This window comes from Balaenoptera musculus, chromosome 4 (genome assembly GCF_009873245.2).
Source record: "Balaenoptera musculus isolate JJ_BM4_2016_0621 chromosome 4, mBalMus1.pri.v3, whole genome shotgun sequence".
Classification (NCBI taxonomy): Eukaryota; Metazoa; Chordata; class Mammalia; order Artiodactyla; family Balaenopteridae; genus Balaenoptera; species Balaenoptera musculus.
In genome coordinates this window covers 22,835,294-22,849,690 of record NC_045788.1, presented here as the reverse complement: position 1 = coordinate 22,849,690, position 14,397 = coordinate 22,835,294, and the positions used below count along the sequence as shown (strand labels likewise).

Genomic DNA, 14,397 nt, shown 5'->3' with positions numbered 1-14,397 from the left:
GTGGGCTTCAGTAGTTGTGGCTCGCGGGCTCTAGAGCGCAGTCTCAGTAGCTGTGGCACACGGGCTTAGTTGCTCTGTGGCATTTGGGATCTCCCCAGACCAGGGCTCGAACCCGTGTCCCCTGCATTGGCAGGCGGATTCTTAACCCCTGTTCCAACCAGGGAAGTCCCCTTTCTTTTTGTTTTTGACCTAAGTTTTATATTCTTAATTTATCTTTACTGTTAAGTTTCAATTTAGGGTCATTCCCTAACCTTAATTATCTTTTTTTTTTTTTTTTTTGTATGTTTCTTGCTTCACTGCTTTTTGTAAGTTTTTGGCTTTTGTTTCTAATATGGTGTATCACAGATGATCTCATCTTAAACATTCAGCAGCCTTAAGGTCATTTTAAAAAGCCATCTGAGAGCCAGACTTTATCCTGGCTGGGTTCTTCCTCACATAGATCTGTGGTGTTTCCCCTCCTGTCTGGGACTGAGTTTAGGGCACATGTCTATCAACTACAGAGCTGTTCCTCCCCCTGGAATTATAAATTAGTATTCTCCAGTTAAGTGAATTCTTAAACACGTGAATAACCGTATTTGGGTTATAATATCAAATATCAAACCGTATTTGATAACGTGTACGCGTGTTGAATAAAAGATCAGTTGCACAGTTACAGAGTAGGGAAACTATTTGCTAATACCAGTTGGTCAGTCATGTTTAAAAAAAATAAACAAAGGACCTGGTGTTTAAATTTATTTCACCTGTTAAAAAGTAACAAAAGATACAATTTAGGCTACATTACAGGAAGTATGGCATCCAGATTAGGAAAGGTAATAGCTCCAATCTGTGCAAATCAAACAGTTTTTATTGTTTCCTGTACCTCTTTGGTGCCAGGGACTAAACCAGGTGCTAGGATACAAAGCTGACAACATAGCCTACTTATAGTAGAATTACAAGTAAATAATAATAGGTTTTATGAAAAGCCAGAAGAAGGGCATCCAAGACCTAGACCCTAGAGGCTGGAGACGCGTAATAAGGGGGAGGTGACACAGAGAGCAGTAGCTTTGGAGGTGGAGCTATGGCCCTTTACTGCCTGTGGGACCTTGTACCAACTGTTTAACCTCACTCTGTGTTAATTTCATGTGTAAAATGGAGTCGTCAATAATATATGTCTCACTGTTCTCCTAAGCATTAATGAGATGATGTGTATATGGGAAGCCTCTAGAGCAGACTCTGGCACATGGTGATTTCTCAGAAAATGGTAAGGAGTACCATTTTGAAGTGCTGGAAGGTAGGCCTTGTCCCAGTAGAGAGAGACTTCCCAGCAGAAGGAAGAGTGTGCATCAAAGCTGGAGTGGTTGATCTGGGGCCTTTCTGGAACTGCAGAGTATTTAATCTGATCGGAGCCTAGGGTACATGTGAAGATGAAACTGGGAAGGGAGGCGGGGTGAGATCTCCAAACGGGAGCTTCTGCGTCATGTGAGGAGTCTGAGAGGCATTTAGGAAGTGTCGTGGAATCTCTGAAGGCCTTAAATAGGGGAGTGTCCAGAACAGTTTCATCCGTGGAAAGACTGGTTTGTCACAGACGTGGGGAGGGGTAGGAAAGCTGTTTGAGGTAGGATATCCAGTCGGGGAAGTGGGGCTCAGCTCTGGCTGCACCTTGGAACTATCTGGAGAACTTTAACAGTCTGATGCCCAGGTTGACTCCAGTTCAATTATATCAGAAGCTCTGGGGGTAAGACCCAGGCACTGGCATTTTTTATTGCTTCCTAGATAATTCCATTGCACAGCCAGGGTTGTGAACCTCTGGATTAGAGAGTAACTGTTTTCAAACCAGATTTGATAAAGTTCCAAATTAAACAAGCACCGGCAATATAAAGGAACCAGGGTAAGAAGGTAACAAGTAGGATGTGGTAGTCGGTTGAATAAGGAGGGGTTGATGGTTTCTGGTTCGGGTCACTGGGTGCATGATGATCTGTACCAAGAAGGAGAAGCAGATTTGGGTACTGGGCCTTGCTGAGTGGGCATGAGAAAGATAAAGAATTGATTTTGAAATGTAGAATTTGAGGGGAAATAATACAAGGCAGATGGGCAGAGAGAGAAACTGAGGGAAGGAACCAGTGGTATAGTTGAAAACTCAGAAGACAGAGTAAATAATTGATGCGTGAGTTCCCTGAGAAGACAGGAAGTGCAGAGCAGACATGAAAGAAGTAATTCATATGAGAATCTTCCACTCAGAAATAAGTAAAAATATGTGAGGGTGCCGGTAAGTTCCCAGGTTGAGGAAGAAGGGCCTGGTGGCCTGAGTTCCTTACTGCAGGAGACCTACTCAGAGTTAGGAGATAAGAGAAGGGCATTCAGGAGCTGTGCAAGCTTTGGAGGAGCTCAGGAAGCGGGAGGGAGAGTGAGAAGGAGGTGCCTTTCTGGTCCTGCCCTTAAATGTTGTTTTTTCCCCAGAGTTTCAATATTGACCCTCTTTCACGCACTTCCTGTGTGATCTCCTTTCTTATATTGGATTACACTCTTATCTTCTAAGAGAAACATTGGTAAACTGAAGTTTGTCCAGAGAAGTTAAGTAGTTGACGTGGTAGTTCAGAAAATTATTGGTTGGCTTTTCATTTGGGGGGAAGGCATTTTGCTACCTTAATTTGAAATTTAAATTGTTGAAATCACTTGAAAACACGATACAGATCTCATAGTTTCCACCATCAGTAACTAGGTGGCATCATTTATTTCTCCACTGTGATAAAGTCTCAAAACACTGCCAACTCAACATTTTGAAAACATGTTAACTTTTAGTATAAAATGTTATACTGTAAAGAAATTCTAACAGATATTTATTTTATTTCATGTTATACTTCATGCATTTATTTTTGTTCTATGATTTCTAATAAAGATCTTAACTGGAATTCTCAACTCTGATATAAACTATGATGTGCATTATGAACTCTCAAAATGTTTATTCCTCTAAAAAACCAACTTAATGTCCAGTAGTTGTCAGATAGACTGAACTATTTATTTTACAGGTGTGCTGTTCAGCAGAACTAATTGTCCTCACTACAACAAAGCAATAATTGGTTGGCTTTTCAGTATAGCTTTTTGGTCTTAACTTCCTTATTAAGATAATTATAAATTACTTAAGCACAGCTGGTTAGGACCATGGATGTATAGATAGGTAGAAGGTGGTCTTGATATTGCAGAACATTAATCTAGTGTTTTGATATAATTTCAGGTAACATTTCATTTGTTGCATTTCCAGTTTCCAGCACCAACTCACCAACAAAGATTTTACCAAAAACCTTAGGACCAATAAATGTGAATGTTGGACCCCAAATGGTAAGAAAATCATCATATCTTAGGACTTGAAACTTTGCTTAGGCAAGACTTATTTAAAGGATAGTTGTACCAAAGATGCTTGGTCAGATATTCCAGTTAATTTCTTATCTCAGTCACTAATTTTTTAAAGTTTTGTTTTTACCTGAATGTAACTGATTAGTCTTAAGAAAAAGAAAGGCATTGTACTCTTCAATGTTTAATTTTCACGTACTTGAATCTGTGGATTCTGAATGTGTTAATATTAAGGTTTTTGCTCCCTATATGAGGCTTCTCTTGTTTTCAGTTGTTCGATTAAATTGATTTGAAATCTGTTACGTTTTATGTTCTTCTTTTTCTTGTAAAATAGCCTTTACTGCACTAAACCGTGTAATCTCATATAAATTGAATATCATATAAATTGAGTATGACCCAACAGTTAATCTATATTTGGAGCTACTAATTTGAAACTCTTTGATGAAAGGACATTTAGGAAGAAACAACTCACCAGTTCATTTTAATCTTTAGCAGTAGAAATAATGAATTAAAATGGAAAGTATTTAACTGTTTCTCTGAAGGTATTCCATTAATTATGCTAGAGCTTAAAGTATATAGCACTTTTAAGAAAGCCTTATTTATAAACAGTTGCATGCAGCTAATCTAAAAACTATACCTAATTTAAATGGCCTCACCCACCATTAGCAAAAGTATGTAAACATTTGAACAATAACTCTTCATTGTCAGTGTTTGCATCTTCTTATCTATAAAGCAATAAGTATAAATTTTGTTTGTAATGTACGGTACTGTGGACTGTGTTAAATGCACAGTTATTTAGACAAAAATCTCTTTTAACATACTGAATGGCTTCAGAAAGTCTTTGAGATCTTAAGCCATTCTAGACACAACATTTTTCTTGATCCCTTGAGGACTGTTAATCATCTGCAGAATCCAAGCTAAAGATGTTGCACAATACTGTAACTATGTGAAGAATGTAATCTAGCTCCAAGCCTCGTAGAAACTTAAGCTCAGGTGAATATCTGCATTTCAAGGTAGTTCAGGGTATATTTTCAAACGTTTGCTAAGCATTTGCCCCTCACCAGCCACTGCAGTAGGTGCAAATGAGATTATACACCTGACTTGAACGTCGGTATTTTGAAATGTGATTATATAAACATCAACATTAAACAAACAGATGTGAACTTTCATGACTTTGGCTCTTACAGTACTCCTCTATTTTGAAAGACTGTTTCCTCTTGGTATTTCAGTGATACTGCTATGGCTCAAATTTGAATTCCTCTTTTAGAAACATAATTTTTCTTCCCATTGTCAATTTAAACTAATGTACATGTAAGCCTTTACACACTTCAGTTCTAACAGTGATAAGTAGTCCTCTATATGACATACCCAATTACTGCAAACCTCAGAATCAGCAAAGCAAAGGTCAGACAGAGAGGAGATTTGGGGCTCTCCTTTGAAACAGGCCAGCCCAAGACCTTCATTTGTCTCCCGAATTCTGAGGTGCTTTTTGTAGTTCTTAGTCCCTAGGCAGGAATCAGAGTTTTCTTTTTGATTTCCTAATATATCGTGGAACCCCAGCGAGAGCCACTTCTCTCTCCTCTTGCTTGTCTCTTCTGAACGTTGTCCACTCACATTCAATCTCTCATCCATGATTTAAAAAAATTTTTTGTTAGAAAATTCTTAAATAAAACCTCACCTGTTTCCTTCTTACAGTTGTCTTTCCCTACTTGCCCTTTAAATTTTACATGTCCCTTTGGAAGCCAAATCTTCATGGTAGATAGAAATTTCAAAAGGCCTCAAGAAAAAGTTGTTTTCTGTGTTTCTAGAAACTAGTTTAGCAGTAACTTTTACTTTGGGATACTTGCTCTTTTCTTAAAGTATCTGGTTTTATGGGAGGGGAGTTTGGGGGAGAATGGGTACATGTATATGCATGGCTGAGTCACTTTGCTGTGCGCCTGAAACTATCACAGCATTGTTAATCGGCTATACTCCAATATAAAATGAAAAGTTTAAAAAGAAAAAAAAAAGGTATCTGGTTTTTTATATAAGATAATCTCATGATTATTTTAACATGGTTAAAAATTGCTTGTTTCTTACAGTGAAAATGAAAATTTTGTCAAATAATGAAATCCTTTAATATAACACTTTATAGTTATATAGATTCTTTCTTTTCAAAGTATAGATGCTCTCTTGGCTTTTCTTACTGTAGATGGCAGTAGTACATAAGGTATCTTGATTGAAGGTAGAAAAATCTTCAGAATGAGGTTCAGTTGCTATTTGATTTATGGCTAACTGTAATCTATTGTCAAAGAAACCACATGATTACATTTAAATTAAGGATGTCTGGGTTTTTTGTGGGGAGGTGGGGAAGACTTAATTTTAAAATAAATGTTCATTTTCCTTATCAGATCAACTGAATACTATTTTAATTTGGGATTTCAAAATTAAGGTTCAGTTTTATAAAAGCATATGTGACTTATCACCTATAAGAACTAATTTTCCTGTGTTCGTTGACTCCATTGGTTTTGTTTCTTAAGGCTCAGTCACTGTCACTGTCCTATTTAAGAACTCATCACGTCTCATAGGGACTTCTGACTTGTGGTTCCAGTTCAAGTCTAGCATCCCTCCAGTTCATTCGTTCATGAAATGTTTGTTAAGGACTTCTATGTACCAGGCCCTGTGCTAAGAGAAAGGAACAGAGAGTATTGCTAATCACTCTCGGATCAGGAAAGAATAGCAGCTGACAATCTGACATTAAGGAAGAAAAATAAAAGTAGAACATAACAATTTATTTCCAAAGTCATTCTCAATAAAGATAACCAGCTTTTCTCTATGTCCTATTTCCCTTCCTCCTTTCTTCGTCTTCTTTCTTTTTTTTTTTTCTGCAAAGCCCTTTAAATCAGGTAAAACCAAGCCTGTAGGGTCCTAATAACAGATAAATAAAAAACTCCTTAGTAATAATGCTGCACAAGTAATGCAGTCTGTTTCACGGGTAAGTCAGAATGCTTACAGTTGCTTTCTGGAGACTCCTGTTCTAGGAATAGAGTAGACAAGAGACTGATCAAACGCTCAAAATTTCCCTCTCAAGCTCTCACACTCAGGGTCAGCATGATAGAGAACATCTGAGTGTGTGGTGCAGTGATTGGTGAGAACTATGCCCTTTGCTTACAGGATTTTATAAAATCCTTTCTAGCATATCAATGAACAAAGAAGCTACTATTTTCCATCATTTTAAAAGCTGGGTCTTCTGTCTCAGTTCAATAAATATTTATTGATTCTTTCCTATGAGAGTCCCCTAGCACTATGGTAGGCCCTGCAGACACTCTCTGCATTTAAAGATCTTGCATTGAAATGGAAGTGAGGAGGTGGTGTGGAATATGTGCAGGGCTAGGAGGTACAAACACCTTGTCTAGTGTTCATATTTTCTCATGAGGCAGACTTCTGAATGCCCTCTTTAATAATCCTTGGCATATTATGAGAATCAGAATTCCCCAGACATCTATCAGTATTTGTTGTGTTTTGTTTTTTTTGAACTATAGACTTAACATATTAAAATCATTTCCTAAGCATTTGTATGTAGTAACATCTCCCTAGCCCCATTAATATCCCCATTCCCTGGAGCATGCCTTTATTCTATTTATTTATTTATTTATTTACTTATGAAAATACTTAAAGATATTACTAGGGTGCCAAATTATTTTCACCAATGAAAACTGTAAGACCTGGAAAGCAATTTGGCAACACAGATCAAGAAATGCTTTTTACAAGTCCATATCCGTGGACTTCCCTGGTGGTGCAGTGGTTAAGAATCCACCTGCCGATGCAGGGGACACAGGTTCGATCCCTGGTCCGGGATGATCCCACATGCCACGGAGCAGCTAAGCCCGTGCGCCACACCTTCTGAGCCTGTGCTCTAGAGGCCGCGCACCACAGCTCCTGAAGCCCGTGCACCTAGAGCCCATGCTCCGCAACAAGAGAAGCCACCGCAATGAGAAGCCTGCGCACAGCAAGGAAGAGTAGCCCCCGCTCACCGCGACTAGAGAAAGCCCACGCGCAGCAACGAAGACCCAAAGCAGCCAAAAATAAATTAATTAATTAATTTTAAAGAAAAGAGCAAATTAAACCCAAAATAAACAAATAATAAAAAGTGAAAATCAATAAAATAGAAAACAAAAAATATATAAAAACAATAAAATAAACATTTATTTTTGGCTGTGTTGGGTCTTCATTGCTACGCACGGGCTTTCTCTAGTTGCGGCGAGCGGGGGCTACTCTTCGTTTCGGTGCGCGGACTTCTCATTGCGGTGGCTTCTCTTGTTGCAGAGCATGGGCTCTAGAGCGCAGGCTCAGTAGCTGTGGCACACGGGCTTAGTTGCTCCGTGGTATGTGGGATCTTCCTGGACTAGGGCTCGAACCCATGTCCCCTGCATTGGCAGGCAGATTCTTAACCACTGTGCCACCAGGGAAGTCCCCAAAATAAATAAATTAAAAAAAAAAAAAAAAAGTCCACATCCTTAGTTCCATTAATTCCCTTTCTGGAGTCTATCCGTAGGAAGTAGAAATTAAAGCCAATATCATTTTACAAAAATGTTTATCACAGCATTATTTATAATATTCAATATTTGAATATTCATAAAAATAATAATAGGGGATAATTAATCCACATGACAGAGTGTTTTATGATCTTTAAAATGTCTTTGAAGAATATTTAATGACATGAGGAAATGCTCTTGAAAAAAACAGGTAAAATTGTATCTGTATAAGAATCCAAATTGTATAATGTCTTTGTATATGTTTTGGACTGTGAAGAATTAATTTGCTGTTACCCCAGTTCTAGTAAATAGAGTTCAACTGAAATTAGTTTCCATAATTTCAAAGAAAGCTTTTCATTTTTCTGATTTTTAAAATGTTGTCAGTTGCCAACTTAATCCCTCCCAATTGCTGTTCACTTGCTGAAATCTACGTTGTGACTTCATATCAGTATTCAGGATACTTGTGCTGTAAGATCTTGGGATATAAGTGTATCAGAGGTATTGCTTATATTTAGATGATTGATATTAAGTACATTTTAGACAGTAAGGTTTACTCCTTGTGTGTAGGTTAGCATTCAGCATTATTTTCTGCCTGTAGGTTTTCCTTAATAACTAAGAATATTTTTTTCTTTGTACTGACTTTACAGATTATAAGCACACCACAGAGACTAACCAGTTCAGGAAGTGTTCTGATTGGGAGTCCATACACCCCTGCACCAGCAATGGTTACTCAGACACACATAGCAGAAGCTACTGGCTGGGTCCCTGGGTAAGAGTGGTACTGCAAACTACCATTTTTAAAAACTTTTTTTTTTAAGTTCTGATCTTTTTTTCTCACTATCTTGTCTTCTGTTCGTGTTTCATGTTCTTAAAAACTAATGTTTCCTTTAAAATCACCTATTTTATTTCACTTTATATCCTAGATATAAATGAGCTCTGGAGCAAGCATTTTTATTTTATTTTATTAATTAATTAATTTATTTATTTGGCTGCCCCACACAGCATGCAGGATCTTACTTCCCCAACCAGGGATTGAACCTGTGCCCCCTGCAGTGGAAGCGCAGAGACCTAACCACTGGACCACCAGGGAAATCCCTGGAGCAACCATTTTTAAACAGAAAAATAGAACAATAACTTGTAACTGAATCTTCTTTCTTCAACTCTGAAAGAAGACTGCTTTTTATGATTATGACATTCAGCCACTTTGGAGATGTAAAAAGTGCATTTTATATTGTTTTAACAAACATAAGAAAGGAGTTTTATATATACGTGTGTGTGTACTCTGAACTTCCCCTTAAAACCAGCATGTTTATTTCCTTTAAAACCAGAAAAGGAACTAGGAAAAAGAGCCCAAATATATGAAAACTTTCATTGAGTTTTATCTTCATTCCTTTAAACACTGGCCAATTAAATCAGTATCCCTTCTTTGTCACTCATTTGCCACTTTTAGTATCAAATCTCTACGTTTCTTTACCTGTAAAATACCTTTATTCAAACTTTCTCCACTCCTTATCATTTTAGCATCTCATCCTTCCATAAAAGAAAAGAAGTAGTAAAAGAAATGACTCAAAATTTTAATTTGTCACTTTAGAAGTTATTTCCAAGGTGGCATGCCACACTGCTGGTTCTATCATTGACTTGCAGTTGTGAGTTCTAGCAAACACAGTAAATCTTGGTTGAGTAAGAATCTCCTTGCTTCAAGGATATTAAAGAAATGAATGAAATAACAATCCTGGCAAAGTGCTTTAAGCCATACACACAGAGACAGAAGAGTTTCATGTGTATACATAATGTCTTTTCCATTATCAAATAAGATGAAGTGACAGAGTCACCTGTAATTCCTTTGCCTTTATTCAGTCGTTAACAACATTCTCATGTAGATCTAAGTTACCTTGGATTTTTTCATAGCCTTGAGAGATAATTTAATGAAAGCCAAGCCTGTGCCAGTAGTGTTGGCCTACTTTGGAGATGACCAGAGTTTGGCTATTTTCAACACCAGCTGTGCTTTATGCTGGGGGTAGTATGATTATCTAATGTTTTTATAGTCATTTCTCCCAGAGCAAATAAAACTTTTCTATGCCTTCTCCTCTATAAATCTGCAGTATTTTCCTCCCTAAAGATTCATTGAGTTCATTTCAAACTATGGCTATCATGTTGGTGATAAAATTTAAGTTTTTATTTCATGTACGTATCTTTTATATTTGTTACTTTTGTGTTTGGATATTTTCAATGTGGAATTAGACAAGTTACAATAAATTATTCATGAAATAAAGTTCTTTATGCATGTTCTTTTTATGGTATCTTTTTTTCTTTTCAGTGATAGAAAACGGGCTAGAGAATTTATAGACTCTGATTTTTCAGAAAGGTGAGTATAAGTTTAACTATTTTGTTTAGGAGATGCTACTGCATAGAGACGGGTTTGGTACCCAGGTTCTAATGAGATGTTTTTCTTCATATAACTTTAACTTCGTTGAGTTTCTACCGTTATTTCATTCCACATTGAGTATTCTGCTTCACTCATCATTACATAAATTTATTGTATTTGTGTGGTTTCAAAAGATGCTATTCTGTGAGTAGACTGTCTGTTGGCAGTATGCCATTTAGCCCCCTCCCTCCTTTTGGGAGTTGAAGTGTTTTGCCAAAGTGAATACTCCCGATTACCCCCAAATACACAAACTTTTTAAAAACAAGTTTCATTGAACACATTTAAAGATCATAGTAAATTCTCACTTCTTTTTTTTCCTTCCAGTCTTATTGAGATATAATTGACACACAGCACTGTGTAAGTTTAAGGTGTACAGCATAATGACTTGATTTACATACATCATGAAGCGACTATCACAGTAAGTTTAGTGAACATCTACCATCTCATATAGGTATAAAATTAAAGAAATAAAAAAAAAAATTTTTTTCCTGTGATGAGAACTCTTAGGATTTACTCTTTTTTTTTTTATAATTTTTATTTTTTTATTTATTTATGGCTGTGTTGGGTCTTCGCCTCTGTGCGAGGGCTTTCTCTAGTTGTGGCAAGCGGGGGCCACTCTTCATCGCGGTGCGCGGGCCTCTCACTATCGCGGCCTCTCTTGTTGCGGAGCACAGGCTCCAGACGCGCAGGCTCAGTAATTGCGGCTCACGGGCCCAGTTGCTCTGCGGCATGTGGGATCTTCCCAGACCAGGGCACGAACCCGTGTCTCCTGCATTGGCAGGCAGATTCTCAACCACTGCGCCACCAGGGAAGCCCTACTCTTAATAACTTTCATATATAACATACATCAGCGTTAATCTATCGTGTTGTACGTTACATCTCCCTTTTTTCTTAAATAAGACATCCAGTGCAATATAACCTTTCCTTAGACTATTAGGACAGTGGTTCTCAGTTCTTGGTGTGCATCAGAATCACCTGTGGTCTGTTGAATAAACTGTAATTGCCTACTAAGTCAGAAACTCCAGGATTGAAAACTATCACTTTAGGGTCGTTACTTGAACTTAAGTTCAGTGTTCCACACAAGCCACTCTACTGAATATCGTATTAATGTCACACTATGTTAAAACAAGACACGTAATCTCAGAGGCTGTTGAATTCTGTAAGATGGTTACTATTTTAGATAAAACCTTGTCATCAATGCTTTTTAAAATTTACTTTTGATTCTGAGATTTTGGAATTACTTTTTTCAATTGTGTTTTCATCTCTTCTGTTAGGTCGTCTGCTTTCAATACAATAGTTTTCTGTTTCTCCAATTTCTAGTTGCTTTCTCTGATTTGCTGTGCACTGAGAAACTACTTGGCCAGATGTGTTAGAATTCAGTCTAAAATAAAAGTGAATAGGTTCTGAGTGAGGACCTTGGGGCTGTATAAAAGAATGTGTGTTTTCTTGCATTGACACTAGCTCTGCTTTAGTTCCTTGGTGGCCTTTGTTACTTCTTACATCTTAACTGTTTTGAACAGATAAAATCATGTCTGAGGAACTGCTATATCATATAGACATATATGGCAAGATGGTCTTTTCTCTCTAATGGAAATTCATTTTTCCAGCTCATGCTGGTTTTTCTTCATGTATATCCTTGGAAAGGACAGCAGCACAAGTTTTTTTAACCATATATTTAGCACTGTTTAAGGCCTTAAAATGGAACTATTCATTAGTTATGATTGGTGGCACCTATGTATTGCAAATAATATAAAAAACAAGGTTCTTTTTATTCTTTATAAGAGAGAAAACTCTAAAGAGCGCATGTAAAAGTACCAGATTAAATTCATTGGTATAGCCAGTGATTTGACTTTCCCTTTCTGCATTTGGTTCAGTGGCCTTTTTTCCTAGTGCTTTTTATTATTCTCTTTTTATTCTTTAATATAACTTTTCTATAATGAATCCCATTCCCTCTCCCTAATCAAGCCACAAAAATTACTACGTGTGGTTTTCTTTTGTTGTTGTTGACCTTACAAATGTTATTTTTCTCCAAATTTATGTGTTTTTCTGTAATGCCGTGAAAAGTCTTCGGTTCCCTTTTCCCAAGTGCTGAGCTTCAAAAAGCCAGCTCTCAACCCAAAGTAATCTTCTTCATCTCTTTAATGTCTTATATGTTGATTTAGTATCATACGTAAGTATTTGTATTACTGTTCCTCAGGGATATGGAGAGAGAGAGAGATAAAACACACACACATACTCCCACATAGATAAGTATCACCTTTTTATCCTCATCTTACCACTTGACAGTACAACCTTAAGTATGTTTTACACAGCTATTCCTTCGTCAGGTTCATTTGCAAGAGCAAGTCAGTTTCTGAAGAAATTTTTTGTTGGTTAGAGATCCATTGAAGTATTCTCATTAGTTTTTTCCTTGTGTTCTGATCCACTGGACTTCTTTGCAAAGAGTTTGTGGAAGGAGCTGTGAAAGCCCCCTTTCTGGTCTTGCCTGGGGTTTTGATCCTGAAAGATGTTTGTTCACTTTCTCTTTCTCCCTTTGGACAGAATCTGGTGTTGTCTTCTAAATGCATCTCTTCCAAATAGGGAAGGGACCTATTTGGGATCTCTTGGGGGAAAGAAGGTCCTGGATGTGTGATGGGCAATGGCAATAGCCTGCATATGTTTTACTTTATTCCTGTCTTAAATGACTAGGATTTAGCACAGTGGTGTTTCACTCTTCCTTTGTGCTCATGTAATCTTAAGACCTTTTTTAAAAAATTCTGTTGGAATACAGTTAAAACCCTTTTATTTAGAATAAACTAATAATTTATAATAACCTAATATAATTTAAACTATAGTAAGCTAATAAAAATCAGTATAATATCTGTACTGCTTCAGTGATGTTTATGAAGTTGTTTGTTCAACAATTGTTTTAAAATTACTTTATTTATTTATTTGTTTTTGGTTGTGTTGGGTCTTTCTTGCCACGTGTGGGCTTTCTCTAGTTGCGGCGAGCGGGGGCTACTCTTCGTTGCGGTGCACGGGCTTCTCATTGCAGTGGCTTCTCTTGTTGCAGAGCACGGGCTCTAGGCGTGCAGGCTTCAGTAGTTGTGGCACACGGGCTCAGTAGTTGTGGCTCGCGGGCTCTAGAGCACAGGCTGAGTAGTTGTGGCTCACGGGCCTAGTTGCTCCGCGGCATGTGGGATCTTCCCGGACCAGGGCTCGAACCTGTGTCCCCGGCATTGACAGGCAGATTCTTAACCACTGCGCCACCAGGGAAGCCCTCAACAAATATTTTGATGTGCTAAGTGTTGGTATGTTCTAGGCATTGGCAAGAATAATAAGATAGATAAGTCTCTGCCGTTAAAGAGCTTGTATTTGGGATGGGGGAGCAATAAACAAAATAAGCCAATTTTAGATTGTGATAGGTGGTATGTAGAAAACTAAGAAGGACGATTTGTAGAGTATTGGAAGGATGGTGGCTACTTTAGAAAGGCCTTTCTAAGGGGGTGACATTTGAATGCAAGGAAGACAGGCATGTAAATACCCTCGGGGAGCCAGGGATTCTAGGCAGAGGGAATGGCAAATGCAGAGCTTCTAAGTGAGGAACCAGGTTGTTGTATTTGGGGAAGCACAGTGGCTTGGAGAGAGTGAGAAAGTCAAAGAGTGATGTGGGATGAGGATGGAGAGGTAGGCAGGGGTCAGAACATGAAAAGCCTTGTAGGTCATGGTAGAGAATCTGGTTTTTATTCTAAACAGGGTTTTAAGTAGGGAAGTGACATGATCTAATTTACACTGACTGCTGAGGGGAAAATGGACTCTGAGAAGACAAGAACAGAAGCAGGGAAATCAGTTAGAAGGCTGTTGCAGGGGGCACTGGCCTGGCAGTGGAGATGGAAAAAAAAAATGGATAAATTTTGGAAGTAGAATCAACAGGATTTATTGATAGATTGGATGAAGGGAAAAGAGAAATGAAAGATGGCTCCTGTTTTTTTGCAGTAAGAGCTGGGTGAATATTGATGCCATTTAGACTTACTGTAGTTAGGAGTAGGTTTGGGGAGGAATTGAGTTTTGTTTTGGACATACGAAGTTTGATAAGTTTATTAGTTATGTAAGTGATCATATCATTAGTGTATAAATAGTATCATCAGCTTG

General features: G+C 37.8%; 1 protein-coding gene across 10 annotated transcripts in view; it reads left to right on the top strand.

The window, feature by feature from the left end:
* Positions 1-14,397, top strand: part of TFDP2 (transcription factor Dp-2) — a 174,309-nt gene that overhangs the window by 121,218 nt on the left and 38,694 nt on the right. For 6 of the 10 annotated variants that reach the window (XM_036849902.1, XM_036849897.1, XM_036849896.1 and 3 more), the window contains 3 exons: positions 3,212-3,315; positions 8,489-8,610; positions 10,159-10,206. In XM_036849902.1, coding sequence (XP_036705797.1) covers positions 3,313-3,315; positions 8,489-8,610; positions 10,159-10,206 — 173 coding nt within the window. In that variant the 5' untranslated portion in view covers positions 3,212-3,312. The remainder of the gene's footprint in view (positions 1-3,211; positions 3,316-8,488; positions 8,611-10,158; positions 10,207-14,397) is intronic. The other 4 variants (XM_036849899.1, XM_036849903.1, XM_036849905.1 and 1 more) reach the window with 1 other exon arrangement.